Here is an 18,086-nt window from a genome sequence, read left to right as displayed (position 1 = left end):
CCCCAACCCCATTATATATCATCATCCACTTAAAACTTTTACATTGCTGGTGGAGTTGCAAGTTAGTGCAGCCACTCTGAAAGCAATGTGGAGATTCGTAAGAGAACTTGGAATGGAACTCCTCAGTTTATACCCAAAGGACTTAAAATTACCTACAGTAACACAGCCACATCAATGTTTATAGCAGTTCAATTCACAATAGCTAGATTGTGGAACCAACCTAGATGCCCTTCAACATATGAATGGATAAAGAAACTATGGTGTATATACACAATGGAATATTATTCATCCATAAAGAAGAATATTATGACATTTGTAGATAAATGGATGAAACTGGAGAATATCATGCTATGTGAAATAAGCCAATCCCAAAAAACCAAACACCTATACATTTTACTTGGGTATCCATGCCCATCCAAAGGAGGAAAATTTATGCTCTATATCCTCTTGCTACTAGCTGGTCACTAAGTTGTGGGTGCAGATAGAAGTGTTGAAGTGCAACCTCTAGAACTTGCCCTTAAGGGCAAAGGACTTGTCCTCCCTTGCTACTTACCTCCTCATTATCCAAAATGTAAATAAAAACAAAACCTCAAAATCAAACAAGAAAACCCCATCATGGACAGTGGAGCATCAATCACGACATTGAAAAGGACAGCAGAAAACATGAAAGAAGGACCCAGGGGCTTGGATGACTGTAAGTTTGAACTCAGAAAGTTTAGCAATGGAATGAACTTTAGAGATCAGCTATACAAGTGTATCAAGTTCTGGATGAAAAAAATAGCTGAGTATTATAAAAATTTAATGCCTTATGGGCAGTCACGGTTTTAGGACTGTTCTAGGACATGAGTTAGTCTCAGATTCCTATGCTAGTTCTTACTATATAACACTTTACAAATTATTTTGACATTCTTGCTATTTGTGTATAAAACATTGAAAAATTCTATAAATGTTTACCAAGGTTTTTATGTTTGAAAATTAAAAGGTGATATTTTCTATTAATAAAAATTTTGAATAACTTTTCTACTGCTATGGTTTGAATGTGAGGTAACCTCCAAAAGTTCATGTGTGAGACAAAACAGAAAGTTCAAAGGGTAAACAATTGGGTTGTAAGAGTCTTAATCAATCAATGATTTAATCCTCTGATAGGGATTAACTGAGTGGTAACTGAACTGGTAGGGTGTGGCTGGAGGAAGTGGGAATTGGGGCATGACTTTGGGTATATATTTTGTATCTGGAGAGTGGAGACTTTCTCTGCTTCCTGATCATCAGGTAAGCTGCTTTCCTCCGCGACACTCTTCCATCATGATTCTGCCTCACCTGGAGACCCGAGGAATGTTTTTGGTCTTCTATGGACTAAGACCATTGAAACTGTGTGCCCTCAAATAAACCTAGTCTATAATTGTGCTGGTCAGATCCTTTTAGTCACAGCAGTGAAAAGAGTTAACTAAAACATGTACATTTCATCTTGGGATTAAAAAAAGAGAATGAATCATTCTTACATGCATAACACACATAATAATATTATCCATATTTTTAGATGGTAAAAGACAATATACAGAAGGGTATGTTCAATAGGTTCACTTCCATGAATTCATTTCTCAGAGTGTTATTTGAATATCTGAATGAACATTTCTGTAGGCAAACTATGTAAGAAAATACTGTGTACAACTCAACTGTTCTAAATATGTAACTGCAATCTTCTACTTAAAATGGGCATGTGTGCTAATTTTGAAGAATTGTGATTGAAAGTGGGATAGTACTAAAAAATCATATCTAGATTTTTTATGCATGATTATAAAAATCTTAGAAAAATGACAATTTCTATGCAAAATAAAAATAGCTTCCTAATTTATAAGCAAACCTGACAAGTGAATAAAACTATTCTGTTGATATAAAAATATAATTTATTTTGGTACAGAAAAAAATTGTATTTGCTATATCACTATCATTATCATTAGGCAACACTTACTTAGAGGTTTGCAAATTATAAAATCTATCATAATTTCATAAATTACAAGTTTAACAAAAGTTGCAATTTATAATAGACTGCCAGAAAGACTGATGATTTTACGTATATTTTCAATGACCATATAATTTTTAAATACTAAATACTTACTAATCCTGAAGATGAAATAAACACTTCAAAAAAATATTTATTCTGACACAAATCAATATACTATTAAAACAGTTTATGTTAACTGACAGCTTATCCATAATAAGCCTCCTACATCATGAAAATGACACATGTACTCTGCATAAGAGGAAACGTATCATTAACAAACTACCTATGTCTAAAGGAAAGAAAATAACTTTAAAAAAAAACAGTTCTGCATCTATGAAAGGGAGAAAATAAAACAACTTCATTCACACTGTTATTGTAAGAATTAAGATAATTTGTATAAAATACTTAGCAGTATGCAGGCAAATTTAGTACACAATTAACTATGTTATTCAGAAATATTAGGAGTAGTGATATAATCTGGGAGCTGTGACTTTTCAGCAAAATATATTTACTGTGTTATCAAAAAAATTGTTTGAAAACCAGTTCTACTTGTTTTTTTAATATTTCTTCATGTTCCCCCTAAATAGTTGGAAGAAAATTCCATAAAACAGTATAGAAAATTTTTTAAATTCAGATTAAAAACTGTATGGATGACAAGTTATAATTTGATTACATTCATTTTTATTTTGTTCAATCATGCAGCTCAAGTTCTTAGTGGAATACTTAAAATACAGGAAGACTGTGACAAATGTTTTTGGATAAATAACTATATCTAGATATTATTTTCTTTATATGAAAATGTTAAAAACTTAATTGTATTCCTAAGTTTATAATTTTGAAATATTTCCACCATAACTAATTAAAATGTCTCCTCAATGATTATCCAGAAGTGACAATATTAGAAGTAATTCATTAGTGCTGAAATAATTCATTTTTATAAATAATTTGAATATGTAAATTAGTCATTCATTTAAAAAGTCCTAAGGATGAGGTTGTCAGTACAGCTCAGTGGTAGAGCACCTAGCAGAGGGGGTAGAAAAAAAAAAAAAAAGAACTAACATGTAACCACTATGCTTCAAAGAACAGACAAGCACGGTCACTTACACAGCTTCTGGGGTATCTTTCACATTGTATTTGAAATAAATCATTCCTACTAGTGTAGGCAATTCAAACAAATAAAGAGATGTAGTGGCCCTGGTCACAGGAGCCAGGGCAGAGATGGTTAGGATCTGATCTTTGTATTCAACATTGCTAATGGGATGCAGAGTATTTAAGGCAATGCTGTGGACTGGGATATAGACAGAGTTCAGACGCAGAGAAACACATGTTTTTATACTTAGGAAAAGGCCAGTAAGAGCTAGTTTAAAAAAAATCAAATAAACACTAAAATCTATCATTACTTTGCTAGAACTAGTATTTTGCTCATGCTATATAACATTTTCTTAAAAACTAAACCTACCAAGCTCAATTTGCTCTCTAAATCCAAAAATTTAAACTAAGAACTTAATGTAAAAATTTTAATACTCACATCAAGATCATCCTTGGCATTATAGTAGACAACTTCATTGCTCTACAAGAAAGAAAAGAAGAGTGCTTTACTGAGTAGAATAAAACAGAACACTGGATCGAACAGTGTATATATATTATGCATGTTTTAAATAATAAACTCCCCATAATATTCCTTTCATAATATATTCCACAAAAAATCCATAAAGATTAATCAATGTTTCCTAAGAACATATTAAAACTGTATATCAGTGGTGTTAGAAAAGCACACATTGCATTGGAGAAAAAAATCTCAGTAGAGGACTGGAATTGTGTGCCAAATGCATCATTGACACATGTGGATAAACACACATATGTTAATAAAAAACAGGGTAACTTCAGAAGCAGGTAAGACAAGTACTGTATTAATATTTTGTTAAAACTGTAATTTAAAAATACACACATATATATTTATATCTCCAGTAATAAATTGATTCTTGAAAAATGTCTATCTATGCAATATTGGTAGAAATTTCCTCATGAGATTCAGAAAGGAATCAAGAGCAACTGAATTTAGATGACAAAAAAATCAGTTTATCAAAAGCACTGATATTCTCATATTGCAACAAAGGGTGAATTGACATTGAATTTTAGCAAGTATAAATACAAATGGGCAATTTTGCATATCAGTGTTGCAATAATATGCCATAAATATAAATTAAGGCTATAAATAGAGCTACAGAGGGACAATAGGAAAGGAAGGATGAATAAAATGACTGTTGAAAAACTCTGAATGCCTCTTCTTGTGTCTGAGGCCAGTGTGTGTACCACGAAAACAATTCACCTATGCCGATTTCCCTTTCTTCACCTAGACATGTAGATGCAGTCTCTATCCTGTATGTCTTCCATAGTAATCTGAACACTATATAAGGATGGCATTTTTTTCTCCAACTCTTAAATATCCACCAACACTGATACTCTGAAATTATATTAGAAGCAGACACAAAATGTAGAATTTTTTTTAAGAAAAGGAAAATTGGGATAAATTCAGTAATGTATCTCAAAGTGTCTTTTAAAAATCATCTGTTATTAATAATTTTATGGAAAAAGGATTTCATAGTTATAACATTGGAAAACAGCAACAATTGTCACTTGATGTCAGGAATTCACAAAGCTTTAGTACATGTCTATACTTATAAATCTCTAAGAAGAAAATACGTTTTGCTTTGTTTCCCAATTTGTTTGACACAGAAATCAGTTCCAGTCCTTTTTGTTTGAAAAACACTCCATGAGACTGAAGGTAAATAGAATATAGTTCTCTATGAAGACCATAAAAGATCCATATGAATATTAGAACATATGGTTCATAATACTGAATGAAACTGAAGAACTAGAATTTCATTTAGAATTACTTTTTGCCTTTTTTTAAAATTAATGCATTATAGTTATGCATGATATTGGAGATAATTTTGACACAATTACACAAGATGAAATACGATTTACTCCAAGTCATTTCCTAGTATTTCTCTTTACTCTCCCCTCCTCCCACTCCCTGTTCCCTTTCCTTTAATCTACTGCTCTTCTTTCTTTTCATTTACAGTTTTTTTTAATTAGTGCTTTATAGATATGCATGAAAGTAAAATCCATGGAAAGTATCATTTAATTGATTTAATGGTAAAGAATAAAGAAGCTAGAGCTGGCACATGCTTATAATCCCAGCAACTCAGGAGGCTTAGGCAGGAGGATTGCAAGTTCCAGGACAGCCTCATAATTTAGGGAGGTCCTGTCTCAAAATAAAACATAAGGGCTGAAGTGGTAGCTCAGTGGTAAAAACACCCTGGGTGTAATCCCTGGAATAAAAAAAAGAAAGTAGAAGAAGAACATAACTAGAGAATTTTAATATGCACAAAAATTCTAATTCTTGAAACATTTCTTATGCATTTTGTAACAAGAGTCAAGAGTTAAAATACAAAATCAGAACTCATCACATACACAAGGCAAGAGAATCTTCTAATCCACCTGGGACCCAAACCTAATTACTAGTTTATTGATCCCACTTGCAACTCTGTAATTTATACTTAGGAGACAATTTTCAATTTAGAATATGAATTCCAGCAAAAATTACACCACTGAATGAGTTTATCTTCATTTTAGACTTTATATTCTGCCAAGTGCTTTCTTATATTTACAGAACTGGAACATGTATAAAACAAGGTGAAATTACATTACATTTCAAGCAGTCCAGCATCACCTTTTCAACACGTATACATTCACTTACACACCCACGACTGTGCCAAGAAAGGTACATAAGATAAATGCATCTACTCCTACTTTCTATGTAAAATAATGGCTATACATCATCTACGTAAGACAACCCAGGTTTGTCCTGTGATTACACTTGGCTCATAGGTAAAACTGACAGGTCAGCTTTTCTCTTGTATGTGAACATATAAAGAGTACTTTTTAAACCAAAGATTAAGAGTACCTCATATGCTGTTGGAAGAGAGTATAAGTGTGATAAAGAAATGCTATTATCGGGCTGGGGGTGTAGCACAGTGGTTGAGCATTTGCCTAGCATGTGTGATCCTGGGTTCAATCCCCAGCACTATAAAAGAAAACAATAAATAAACAAATGAAAAAAAAATTCTAGTACTCACTCCAACTAGGTATTTTGATCTGGTTAAGATAAATTGTGATTGAAATTAATATTAAAATAAGTAAAATCTAACTTTGAGAACCTCTTGATGATTTTTTCCTTTTTTACTATACATTTTATACAAAACCTTTTTTTTTTTTTTGCCTAATTCCTCTTTCAGAACCTTTATATTGCTTCTAAAACTGTTGTTGAAAAGGTATATTTCAAAGTTGATTTAAATTTCACGCACTTGCACAGCACTTTCTGGATTTAGGATGACATAATTATACAAATTGATTGTTTAAGTCAACTAAAAAATGCAAATAGCACAAATATATCTAAATATAACTTGGACATACAGTTATGCTCTACATAAAATACGTATAATGTCTATTAAGGCGTGTGCATCTATGTTTAAATTAGTCATAAAATCATACTGTATACTAAACATTCACACCCCTTCTTGTAACTGGTATTTTATATCTCTGTTTTAAAAGAACTGTTTCTTAACACAGTGTTCATTTCTTACATGGTCAAAACATAAATGCAAAGAAAATGAATGTTTTATAGAAAACATTGACATGATGAAGCACTTAATTAAATGTGTGTGCTTAGGTTAAGAAGATAACAGAGAGTGGATGCAACTGATTATGTTCAATGACTCACAACAAGGTTCCTTTTGGCTTAGGAGAATTTGGTTAACCTCACTATCGTAAATACACCTTCACTTCTCAAGCTCTGTTACACATAACAAGAAAACATTAAGGATAAATTCACATAGGAAATTAGGAGTTGAAGAAACTGTAAACTGGCATTACTCAGTCAATACAGTCCTTTTCCAAGGCAAAATGACACTAAAATAAATGCAAACGTTCATACAGCATTTGATTTTACAATCCTTTAAAATATTTTTTCCAGCCCCAGTTTGTCATATGTTCTTATAGAATAGTGTAAAAATTTATTTGGGATTTTTGTTTATACTGTTTCAGAATTATTTGGCTCAGAAATTATTTAAGTTTGAGAAAAACCATAATTGGGTGAAGCAGCAACTTTAGATCACATTTTTATTTTATAACCATCTTCTCTACTACATGAAATTACATATTAAGACTTGCAGCAATGTTAAACTAAATCAGTCTTCAGTAGAGTGAGTCAAATAACTGAATTACCAAAATACATCCAGAGTCAACTACTAAATTTATCAATGGGATAAAAAGACAATTCTCACAAAGGGGAATTATACACTGAATCAAGCAAATTCCATGACCTGATGTTTTCATAGACATGAATTTTTGGTTTTAATGAACTCTGGGATAAGGAAAATAAGAGAAAAAAAATTCATAAAAACAGTGGAATTAAAGGAGGAGAGGCAAAAGTCTCAGCTGAATTCTTTGCTTAACCCTGACCCCTTGCCTCCATCCCCCTGAGATTTTGTGCAGAAAGGTTTCTGGGTCACAGGATCAGCAGAGAACCACATTCCATTCACTTAAGAATTACCCTGGTGACCTTCTCTGTGCTGTGTTCAATAAACAGTGATGAATAATACCTGCACCTGACCACCAGAGCAAGCTCTCACCCTTAAGCTCATCTGTGGCAAGAAGTTGAGGCAGCTAAGACAGTCATTCTGACTTGCTATATGCAAAAACTGCCTTATGCTTGGATAGCAGGCCTAAATGAACTAAAACTCTCCACTTTTCAAAATAAGTGAAAATTAAGCATTTCAGACAGTTAAGACATTCCCCCTGTTGATCAGTGAGATACAGAGAGACTTGCCTGTCCTCACTCGAAACTCCCTCAATCCCTCCTCCAGAAAGTTCATAGCTATACCCCAAACCAGTGAATACTTTAATTAAAACCGTGGCACACAGGCTACCCACCAGAGGCACAGTTGATAAAGTCACTTTATTTCCCTATTATCCTTCTGTCTAAATAATTTAATGAAAATTATTAAACATCATCTTACAGGGTAGTTCACATTCAAGCACAGACGTTTTCAGCAAATTTCAGGGTATTACAGGCAATATCATGGAATGAAGCCAGCAACCACCTCAAACTAGATTCTTGGATTAGTTAAACCTTTAGGGAGTTATTTTTCATAATTCAAGCACCAGATGACAAGAACAAATTGTTTTGTTCCTGAATTTTAACCTAATAGTTTAGTTATTTATTATCTCTTCAAAATGAATTTGCCAACGTGGTCCATGCTAATATAATACTTTTGCTTACTGAAATTTAAAGCACCCCCTAGCAAGTTGAGAGCAAAATTTCTTTAGACTCCAGGTACCTATTGGGAGTCAAAAATTAAATCTGAACAAAATAAACTATTTCATCTTAAAAATGCATACTGTGAGTGATAGCTCCTTGTGATACACTTCCCTCTAAGTCAGTTTCTGTAAGTACCAAGCTTCCATGTGGAAATAAGATGTTGCCAAAGATAAAACTAAAATATTGGAAATGAAAATTAGGATTTCATAGCCAACATTTGAAATGTATAGCACATTCAAAATTCAAATAGAGATCAACTTGCTGTCCAATTTACTAATTCTCTTTTCTTGGCTCTACCCTTTGCTATGCACATGATATACAGCCTAACAAATTTCAGGTCAGTGTATTTTTCATAACAAGGTTTTTTAAAAAAATACAGCATTCTTGTAATTTTTATCACTTCTGAGTTCCAAATATGCATTCAGTTGAAAAAAGGAGTTATATTAATGACTCTTGCAAGTCAAGATCCATTGTTGTTTAACTACAATCATTCACAAGTCAAATTTTATTCATATTGATAGCACCAAAAAGCAATTTGGCCTAGAAACCACTTATGCCACTACTATTATGTCCTAAACAATTTTTGTATAGGCCACATGTTAACCAGCAGCATGGTAGCACTGTGTGAATAAAAGAACTTAGGAACATGTGTATTTGTTGTTGCACGTGCACATGTGTGATAGAGTGGAGGATGTGAACATGAGCAAATTTTCATGGTCCTTGAAAAAATATTTTGCCATGTAATTATATGTGTTTAAAGTGTAGATCTCATTAGCAAGTTTAGAAAATGTCATTTAGAAAAAATAATGATGGGAACAGGTTCAGCTGGAGATGAACACTACCAGATTACAGAAGACATTTGGTACATCTACATTCATACTGTGTGACAGGGGATAATAAATGAGATGATGCTGTAAAGTACTTACTATGGTGTTCTGGTCACATAAATGTTCACAACTAATGTTTATATACGTAAAAAAAACTAGGAGGACATATTGATAGAATTTCTCTCCTACATATACATGATTTAAGTAAATTTTAATTTTATTTTCTTAGGTCAGGTTATTATGCTGAGTCTGTTTAAAGTACTTTCTTCAAAGATTCCATGAGGCAGAGTAGAGGATGGAATGTACAAAGCTGCTCCCCGGCCCTTTCCCTTGAAGGCATTTTCCCCACCTCCCAACTACTGTCAGTCTGTGAACATCCTAGCTAGCTATTGGTTCAACAGTCAGCGTGCAAGTATCCTTCTCCATTATTGGTCCCCTGTTAGCCCCAGGGATTCTTAAAGATAGCTTCACAGTCATCTTTTCTCTCTTGCTTTTCTCTCTCCCTGACTTGCTTTCTTTCTCCTCCTCGCTTTCCACTCTCTCTAGTGCGCGCCCTTTCTCTTTCCTTTCTCTTTTCCTCTCATTTTCTCTCTTACCCTGTAGGGAGACACTGTGTTTGCTTAATAAACTCCCTTATGTGATTTCCCGTGTCCGGTGTGGTTTCCGTGGGATTCCTTACAGAGGAGAAACAGAGTTACTAATTGTTGCTATTTTTAATCTGGTAAACCAAATGAGATAAGAAAGCACAACAGAAGTAATAATTAATCCATGATTCTATATGCATCCTATCCACGCGAGGTATTGAGGTATTCCAAATGTCTCTGACTCTAAACACATTCTTTCCAACTTTGCATCATCTTTATGTACTGATCCTTATTCACTCTTAAAAAGAAAAATTCCAGTCTCATATTAAATAAAAGTTTGCTCATCTATCCCAACACGCAAACTATGTAATCTTGCTAGAGAAAATGACACAAGCAATTAAATCAGGTGTTGTTATATTTTAAAAAGTGAAAAAATAATAAATATGCAGATTTGCTTGACTTGGTAATATATTTTTCCTGTTTAGAAACTCTGCTGTCTTTGAGATCTATTTATTCCCTAAAACAATTCGTGTGATTCTACGTAGTTAGCCCATCCTTCTTCTTTGACCATAGCAATTAGTAGATGCCTACAACTACCAAATAATAGTATTCAATTTCCCCATTTCCCTGCAAAAATAATGGGTCCAGGGGTAGTTATGGTGAAGAAAGCTGAAACTGTCAAAGCCTGCATCCATCCATGCCAGAGGCTAACTCCTTACATTGACTTCTTGGTTAAAGGACCAGTGATTTATGAGGTTCTTTTTAAGTTAGTTTAGAATTTGGTTTCTATCTTCTGCGATTTCTGGTGCTTATAGAATGCCACAGTTCCTACACTGCTTTTATCTATCCCAGTTTCCTGTTACTAGTTGTCAATGATATTTGCTTGAACTTTAATTTCCAATGGGGGCATTATAAGAATATAAGTGTTTCATAATCAATGCCCCAATCCATATCCTAGATGCTAGCCCATCCCGATTCCTTAAAGATCACATGACTGGTCATCTATGTCCTTTCCCATGTCCATCTTTTAAAATCAAATTCTGTGACCAAGATTTGAGGAATAAAAATTCAAATGTGTTCTTACATGAAAATTTTTACTAGATTTTAAAATTCTAGCAGAAAATATTTTAAAAACTCAAAACAAGGGTTCAAACACTTACCTGAAAGACAAATCATTTTAATATTTTTATAACAATTTTTTAATGATTTAAAGGTCAAGTCATTTAGTGTAAACTATTTAGTGATCAATATATCGGCCAGTTATTTTAAAAATTATTTTTTAACTTTATATCAACTCTTCACTAGCATCATAAAAATGAAATAACTACATTTTAATCATATGCTTTACTGTCACAGTTTCTATTTTAAAATATGAAACTGAAATATTATCATTAAGGTGTTGTTCAATAATCTATGAACTATAATGGTAAAATATAAATCTATTTCTTCTCTGAACTCTTAAGTTTTATTATAATAATAAATAGGTTTTGAGCTTTGTGCCCTGGCAAGTCCTGCATTGGAAATCAACCTATTTATCTATCTACCTATATTGTATTGATAAAGAAAAACCAGAGTGTTAGATACTATCAATCTCAGTTTCGTGTATTGTAAAGGTTGGACTGAGAGAAGGCAAACTGAGTCTGACACAGGTCTTTATATCCCCAAACTGTTATTATCAATACAGGAATGATCTACTTTGGAGAGACACTGAATTCCTTATATGATCTACATAGTTCACCTAATAATAAATGTAATGTTTACTCTTTTAGATACATTCATTTTATGTTCTTATCTTTATTTTATAATCTGTGTTAAAATGTGAATTTAGTTTCTTTACCTTAATGGAAGAACAAAACTGGAAAATAATTTTGGCCTATTGTAAGCATACTTCTTTGTTTTTACATTTATTCCTGAGATAATTTCCATTGCATATTTGTAATATTATAGGGATTTTTTAAAAAGTTTCATTATGGTGCTTGTAAAATGCAGATAAAGTATTCCTTAATAACTGACCCAGCATATTAACCAACCAATAAGCCAAAGTCACTCAAGAGGAGTGGTCACAGAAAAAGATAATAGATCCACATGTCTCTATTATGTTTAATTACCTAATTGCCCAAAGAGATCATAGCCTAAACCAATGTTATGAAGCTAGTGACACAATCAGAAATAATGGTAACATTCACCAAAAGAAAATGCTAATTACTTTAACATAAAAGAATTATGTTTAAAAAGAAAGAGGAGAGAAGATTAAATTATTTCAGTTTGAGTAGAGACAGTGTTTGGAATGTTGAATTGCTATTGAATAGACTGATATCTGGATAACTGAATATCACAAGCCTAGAAGAAACTATTAGAAAAGCTAGACTAAAATAACAAAGGTGGCATTTGTAGGAATGGGTATGCAGGTACACAAACACACAAAATATATCACTGTGGAGAAATTACACAGATTTTCAAAAACTTCAAACAAGTTAAAACACTGACCACTTTCACTCCTGTAACAAATGAAGAAAAAATTCGAAGTACATGTGAGTTCAGCATTCCTTAGTTCTTGAACATCAAAAAAGATCAACTCTTTTTAAACATTAAAAGTTATATCAATTTATTTATTCATCTTATAAACTTTAATAGGAATCTGCCTACAAGCTATTCTGGTGTTCCAAATTACATCAATAAACATAAGACTTAAATCATAGGAGTAAAGTAGAATATGAGAAGAATTTTATGTTCCATAAGCACAAAATCTCCAAGGAAACTCAGTCCAAAATTAAACAAACACATCAATAACGTGGAGAAATTTGCTCTAATCTCCTTTAATCTGTAACTTCAATGAAGTTTTGGGTATAATCATCTAAAGCATTAATATTTAAGCCACCAAAATATTTCAATTTTTATGGTTCCTATTGACTTAACCCACATATCTTCTTGACTTGTGATCAAAGTTAACAGCACTTTATCATACTATGAGACCCCTGGCAATAAAGTTTTATCAATTTGTCCAATGGTATTATTAGCACTACCTCTCCAAATTAATCATTACCAATCTCAAACAATCATCATTCTAAGACAAAGTATAAAGACTCATATTATTGTCAATTAACTATTAAGTGTAAAATAATCTGTTCAAAATTAAGACCTCAAAGGACACTAAACTGTTCATCACTACATCAATTCAACCTATCTCTTACTGGGTATTAGGAACTATGTGGGATGGAATAGAGATGATAAGAGACATTCATTATGTGTATTTTATAGGACAGAATTTAAACCTCAAAAAATCTTTTAGATATGCAATAGCTGTTATCTTTTTAAAAATTATATTGATAAAAATGATAAACTGTTGTGAGGTGTTCCCCAAAAGCTCACGTGTGATACAATGCAAGAAGGTTTAGAGGAGAAATGATTGGGCTGTAAAAGTCTTCCCAATCAGTGATTTAATCCCCTGATAGGGATTAACTGAGTGGTAACTGAAGAGGTAGGGTGTGGCTGGAGGAGATGGGAATTGGGGCATGGCTTTGGTTATAAATTTGTGTCTAACCAGTGGACCCTCTGCTTCCTGACCACCATGATGTGAACTAAGCTGCTTCCCTCCACCTTCTCTCACCATGATGTTCAGCCTCCCCTGGAATCCTGAGGAATGGAGCTGGCCTTCTACGGACTAAGACCTCTGAAACAGTGAGCCCTCAAGTAAACTTTTCCTCCTCTACAAATGTTCTGGTCAGAACAATTGCTTTTAGTCACAGCAGCAAAATAGTTGACTAAAACAAACATTACACCATGTTCATCTTCAGATTTTTCTCTCCCTCTCTACTCTCCACTATTAAGACAAAGGGTTTCTGACTCTAGATGAAAATGGGTAACAATAAAACGAAAACATTATCATACTAGCTTTAAGTCCCTTAAAGGAAATAGTCTGAAAATCCAGGCTTGTTAAAGCAGAAAGTAAATATTTTTTAAATATATAAAACTGTATATTTAAGAACACAGCTAGGAAGTCTAAGCAATGAGCCATAGTTAAAAATAATTCAAGGTATGGAATAAGGTATTCCTCCCCATTAGAAAAGGATTACTGGGAATTGTCTACATAGAGGTAAAAAAAGTTAAAGAAAAGCTAAAGGAAAAAGCAAAGAGTGACCTATAAATGCCCTGACCTCTCACGTGAATAGAACAGGCAGTGGGAAAGCCAAGGAGATAAATCTGGAAGAATTCTAGAGGAGGGGAGCTATGCACTTTACTAAGACTCTGAATAAGCCCTTTATATATCTCACATACATGCAGGAAGCTCTCATTGCTATAGAAGCTTCTCAATTTTCCCAACAAAAGTTATTTGCTATAGGACTAGATCAGTGAAAGCCTGATTCAAAGGTCACCTTCATCAGCTTCCTCATCTGTGCACCTACTCTACAGATGATATTGGATGGTATTGTCTGAGCCCTGTGAGGGGAGACCAGGGAGACCAGGTTTTAGGTATCTATTGTTATAGTTTTTGGTCTTGTGCAGTTCAGGGGATTGAACCCAGGGCCGTGCTCATGCGAGGTAAGCACTCAAACCACTAAGCTACATTCCCAGCAGGTCATTTTTGTGCTCAATGCTTTGACTAACATGCATTAAAAATTAGGTGCCAGTGGCTACTGAAGGAACCTGCTACCCTCATCAAGTTGATGAAACATTTTCTAAATTCACTTTATCCTCTAAAACAAGGTATTTATGAACTAGTTTCTACAGTTATTGTAGGTTTGGCTCACCAGAAACAGACACTAAGACAAGGACTTGAGCACAGGTAACTTGTGAAGTGACTCCAGGGAATGCTAACAGGATAGTGGAAAAGACAAAGAGCAAAGAAATGAAAATCCTGGTATGTTAAAAAAACAACTGGAGCCTCTGTGATACTATAGGCCATCATACAAAACTGTTGCATCCAAAGAGTAAGCAGTATGCTCGCGTATCCACCCATACCAGCTATTATTGTTTGGGGACATTCACTCCTGCACAATCTAAGCAGTGTAGAAAGCTCTCAGGCCAAGATTTGCAAATGGATGCAAGAAGAATCTATAGAAGTAGTACACGCATGCAGGTTCTTGGATGGTGAGATATAGGCAGGGAACCAAGAGCATCTACCATAGGCACACAGTGAATGCTTTAAAATATTTACTGAGCACATGACCAAGTGAACTAAATGAATTTCAGCGCTGATAGCTGGCTGTGTGACTTCGCTAAGGTTTTGGGTTCCTCCTCTGTAGAAGGATGACTTGGTTGACAAATGTGGTCTTCAGAATCCTTCCTCCTGTATGTTGTGATATTTCCACTGAGTAATTGTTTTGTTTAGATCACAGAAGAGGACTTAGTAGCTGGATTGCTCTATTGTTTTCTGTGAGCCTTTGATTAGTTTGCTTTTCTTTTCATATGTATATTCAACAGAATTTAGAGATGTCTTTCTGTTTTGAAAAACAAAGGCAAAGTATTTCCCTTTTATTTGAAATCTCTGACATGTTCAGTAGAAGCTTGTAAAACTGCAAGAAGAACCTCTAATCATCGTTTTTCTTTTGATCTTGAAAGGTCAAGTCAAAGCATATTCATTTATCCCTGAAAATAGTAACTGTGTTTTTGAGGATAGCTGTTTAAGATAACATCCTCAAGCTAGCTTACACCACCAACCTCTTTACCCCTACCATACACAATCTGACAATCTTTTCAAATTGCATATACTATGACACAATATCAACCACTACTACCTTTCATTAACATAATGAAATACCTTCCTTTATATTTAAAATAGAAATCACTGTTTTTTTTTAAATCGGGGTTAGTGTATTTGTACTACTTCTCTGCAAAAATAATTGCTAAAATTATAAAGGAAGGTACTGCAGAAGAAATAAATGGACATTTTTTAGAAGCATTCCATTCTATCTGAATAATACATAGTTGCTTTGGAAACAAATAAAAATCCCTATATTTCATTAGCCTAGTTTTAGTAACTGTATCTAATTAAGTTATATTTCAAAGAGTGTTTTAAATTCAAACTGTTCAGTGGTTCAGCTATAACTTGTCCCTAATTAAAACATGCATGGTTGTTCAAAGTCAATTTCTGAAAGCAAGAATCCACAAGATTCTCAACAAATCCTAAGAACACAGTGCTAGTTCCATTGTAGCCTTCATTTCATCTGTTGTCCAAATTAAAAGAAAAAAAAAAATTCTGTGGACCATTTCATTTCTAAGGTAGATTTTAATAAATTAGTTATTCTAAACTTTTATACTGCATTTAAGAAAATGTAACCCTTTTTCTTCAGAGTATTAAATAAAAACCTTGACATTTATCAAAAAATCATAAATTGTCCCCAAGACTGACAGAATGATGCAATACAATTATGAATGATTGTCAAGTTAAAAGATCTACATTTCACTCCTAGGTTCAAATCTTGTCTATCAGTAAAGGAATTAATCCAGCCAAAGTTGGTTTGTCTTCTCATTATCAACTGGGCAAAGAACTTCAACTTCAAACAGTTGCGATGATAATTTAATCTTAAAATTTATCTGAAAGAACTTTGCGGCTTTTAAGGAGACATTTATTTCTAACTAATGTTATCTATAATTCAATTTTAAGACTTTCATACAATTGTAATCAAGGTCCTTATTTAAATATTTGGAATATATCTGTCTAATACACTTATAAGTAGAATAAAAGGAGGTGGAAACATCAAAAAGAAATTTCCAAATGCTAAAAAAAAGATTTAATTTAGCTAAGCATAAATAAAATAAAGTTTTAAAAAATAAATTTGAGTTTTATTTTTTTTTCTTCAAAAAAATCACTTGATTAGCCAAATAGCTCACCTAAATTATTTCAATATTAAGAAGCTTGTATCACTTCAGGGGAGAACAAAAATACTGCAGAGACATGGAGCCAATTACAGAGTTGTGTACATTTTAAACTATGATTGCAGATGTGTTGTGGAACAAAGGAACACCATCAACATAGTCATTTTTGATCATGTTGACTTTTTTCCTAGCACATAATAAACCCACTATGGAAAATATTTTACATTTAAAGAATCAAGCAGTTTCAAAGGCAGTATCCAGGTGAGAAGAATGAAGAGAATATATTAGCACATAATTAACCTTCACAGACACTAGAAGTGATTTCCTTTCTACAAAACTGGAAGACTGGAGTTTTAATCCAGCATGTTTTATATTTTGACTTCTCTGGTGGATTATTTATTTAGTAAAAAATATAGCAGCCCTAGAAACAGCCTAGAGGAATAAATGAGTTAACAGCAGATCAAATGCAATTATCATCTAATTTTTTACATTCTAAACCTAAATGTATCAAACTACATATCACCAAAGTAGTGACACAATGACATAAGCACAAAAAATACTAATCAGAGCTGATGGATATTAATATTTCCTTTCACCAACAAGTAAATAATACAAAAACCAGTTTAGGTTATTGACCTAGTACTGCTTAAGAGATTGCTTTATAGAAAGTAGTTCTTAGTAAGTATAGATAATTGAGAAAAATCTAGGCTTTTTTTTTTTTCTTTTTTGTCCCAGGGATGAAGCCACATGGGCACTTAACCACTTAGCCACATCCAAGCCTCTTTGTGTGTTTGTTTTTGAAACAGAGTACAGAGTCTCACTAAATTGCTGAGGCTGGCTTTGAACTTGAAAACCTCCTGCCTCAGCCTTTGGAGTTGTTATGGTTACAGGCATGTGCCACCTGCCTGGCAGACTGTTTTTTATTATTTTTTTTTCTTTTAATATGAGAAAATATCTTTAGTTTTAAATTATTATTTTACTTGACAGATTAACTTGTATGTATTTTCCACATATAATATTTTGAAGCATTTATATAAATGTATATACACACACACATATAGTAGTAGAATGACTAAATCTACCTAATTAGCACATGAGATACCTTATAAAGTTATTTCTTGTTTAAGAAAACTTAGCAATCACTCAACATTATGCAAGAACACAATATTTAGAAAATGGTAGTTTTTATAACAGGTTTGACAGATAAAACACAGGATACTCTGGACACAGAAAATTAAATCTGAATTTCAAATAATAAAAAGTTTAGTTTAGTAAAAGTATATTCTAAACTTATACAAACAATATACTTGTTTATCTGAAATTTGAATATTAACTGAGCATCTGACATTTTATGTGCTAAACCTGGCAAACTTAATTTATACTATTATATCTTATATGCAAAAAAGTTAGTTCTGAAATTTTTAATAATTTAATCTTGTTGCAGGAATTTTTACGGGAAAGAAGGATGCTTT

The 18,086-nt window shown here is 32.9% G+C and overlaps 1 protein-coding gene across 13 annotated transcripts in view; it reads right to left on the bottom strand.

Annotated features, from left to right (window-relative positions):
* The window catches only part of Cacna2d1 (calcium voltage-gated channel auxiliary subunit alpha2delta 1), a 460,852-nt gene that overhangs the window by 178,635 nt on the left and 264,131 nt on the right, over positions 1-18,086 (bottom strand). For all 13 annotated transcript variants that reach the window (XM_047560214.1, XM_047560216.1, XM_047560218.1 and 10 more), the window contains one exon: positions 3,531-3,572. In XM_047560214.1, the coding sequence (XP_047416170.1) occupies positions 3,531-3,572 (42 nt within the window). The remainder of the gene's footprint in view (positions 1-3,530; positions 3,573-18,086) is intronic.

This window comes from Sciurus carolinensis, chromosome 8, assembly GCF_902686445.1.
Source record: "Sciurus carolinensis chromosome 8, mSciCar1.2, whole genome shotgun sequence".
Taxonomy (NCBI): domain Eukaryota; kingdom Metazoa; phylum Chordata; class Mammalia; order Rodentia; family Sciuridae; genus Sciurus; species Sciurus carolinensis.
This window is presented reverse-complemented; position numbering and strand designations above follow the sequence as displayed.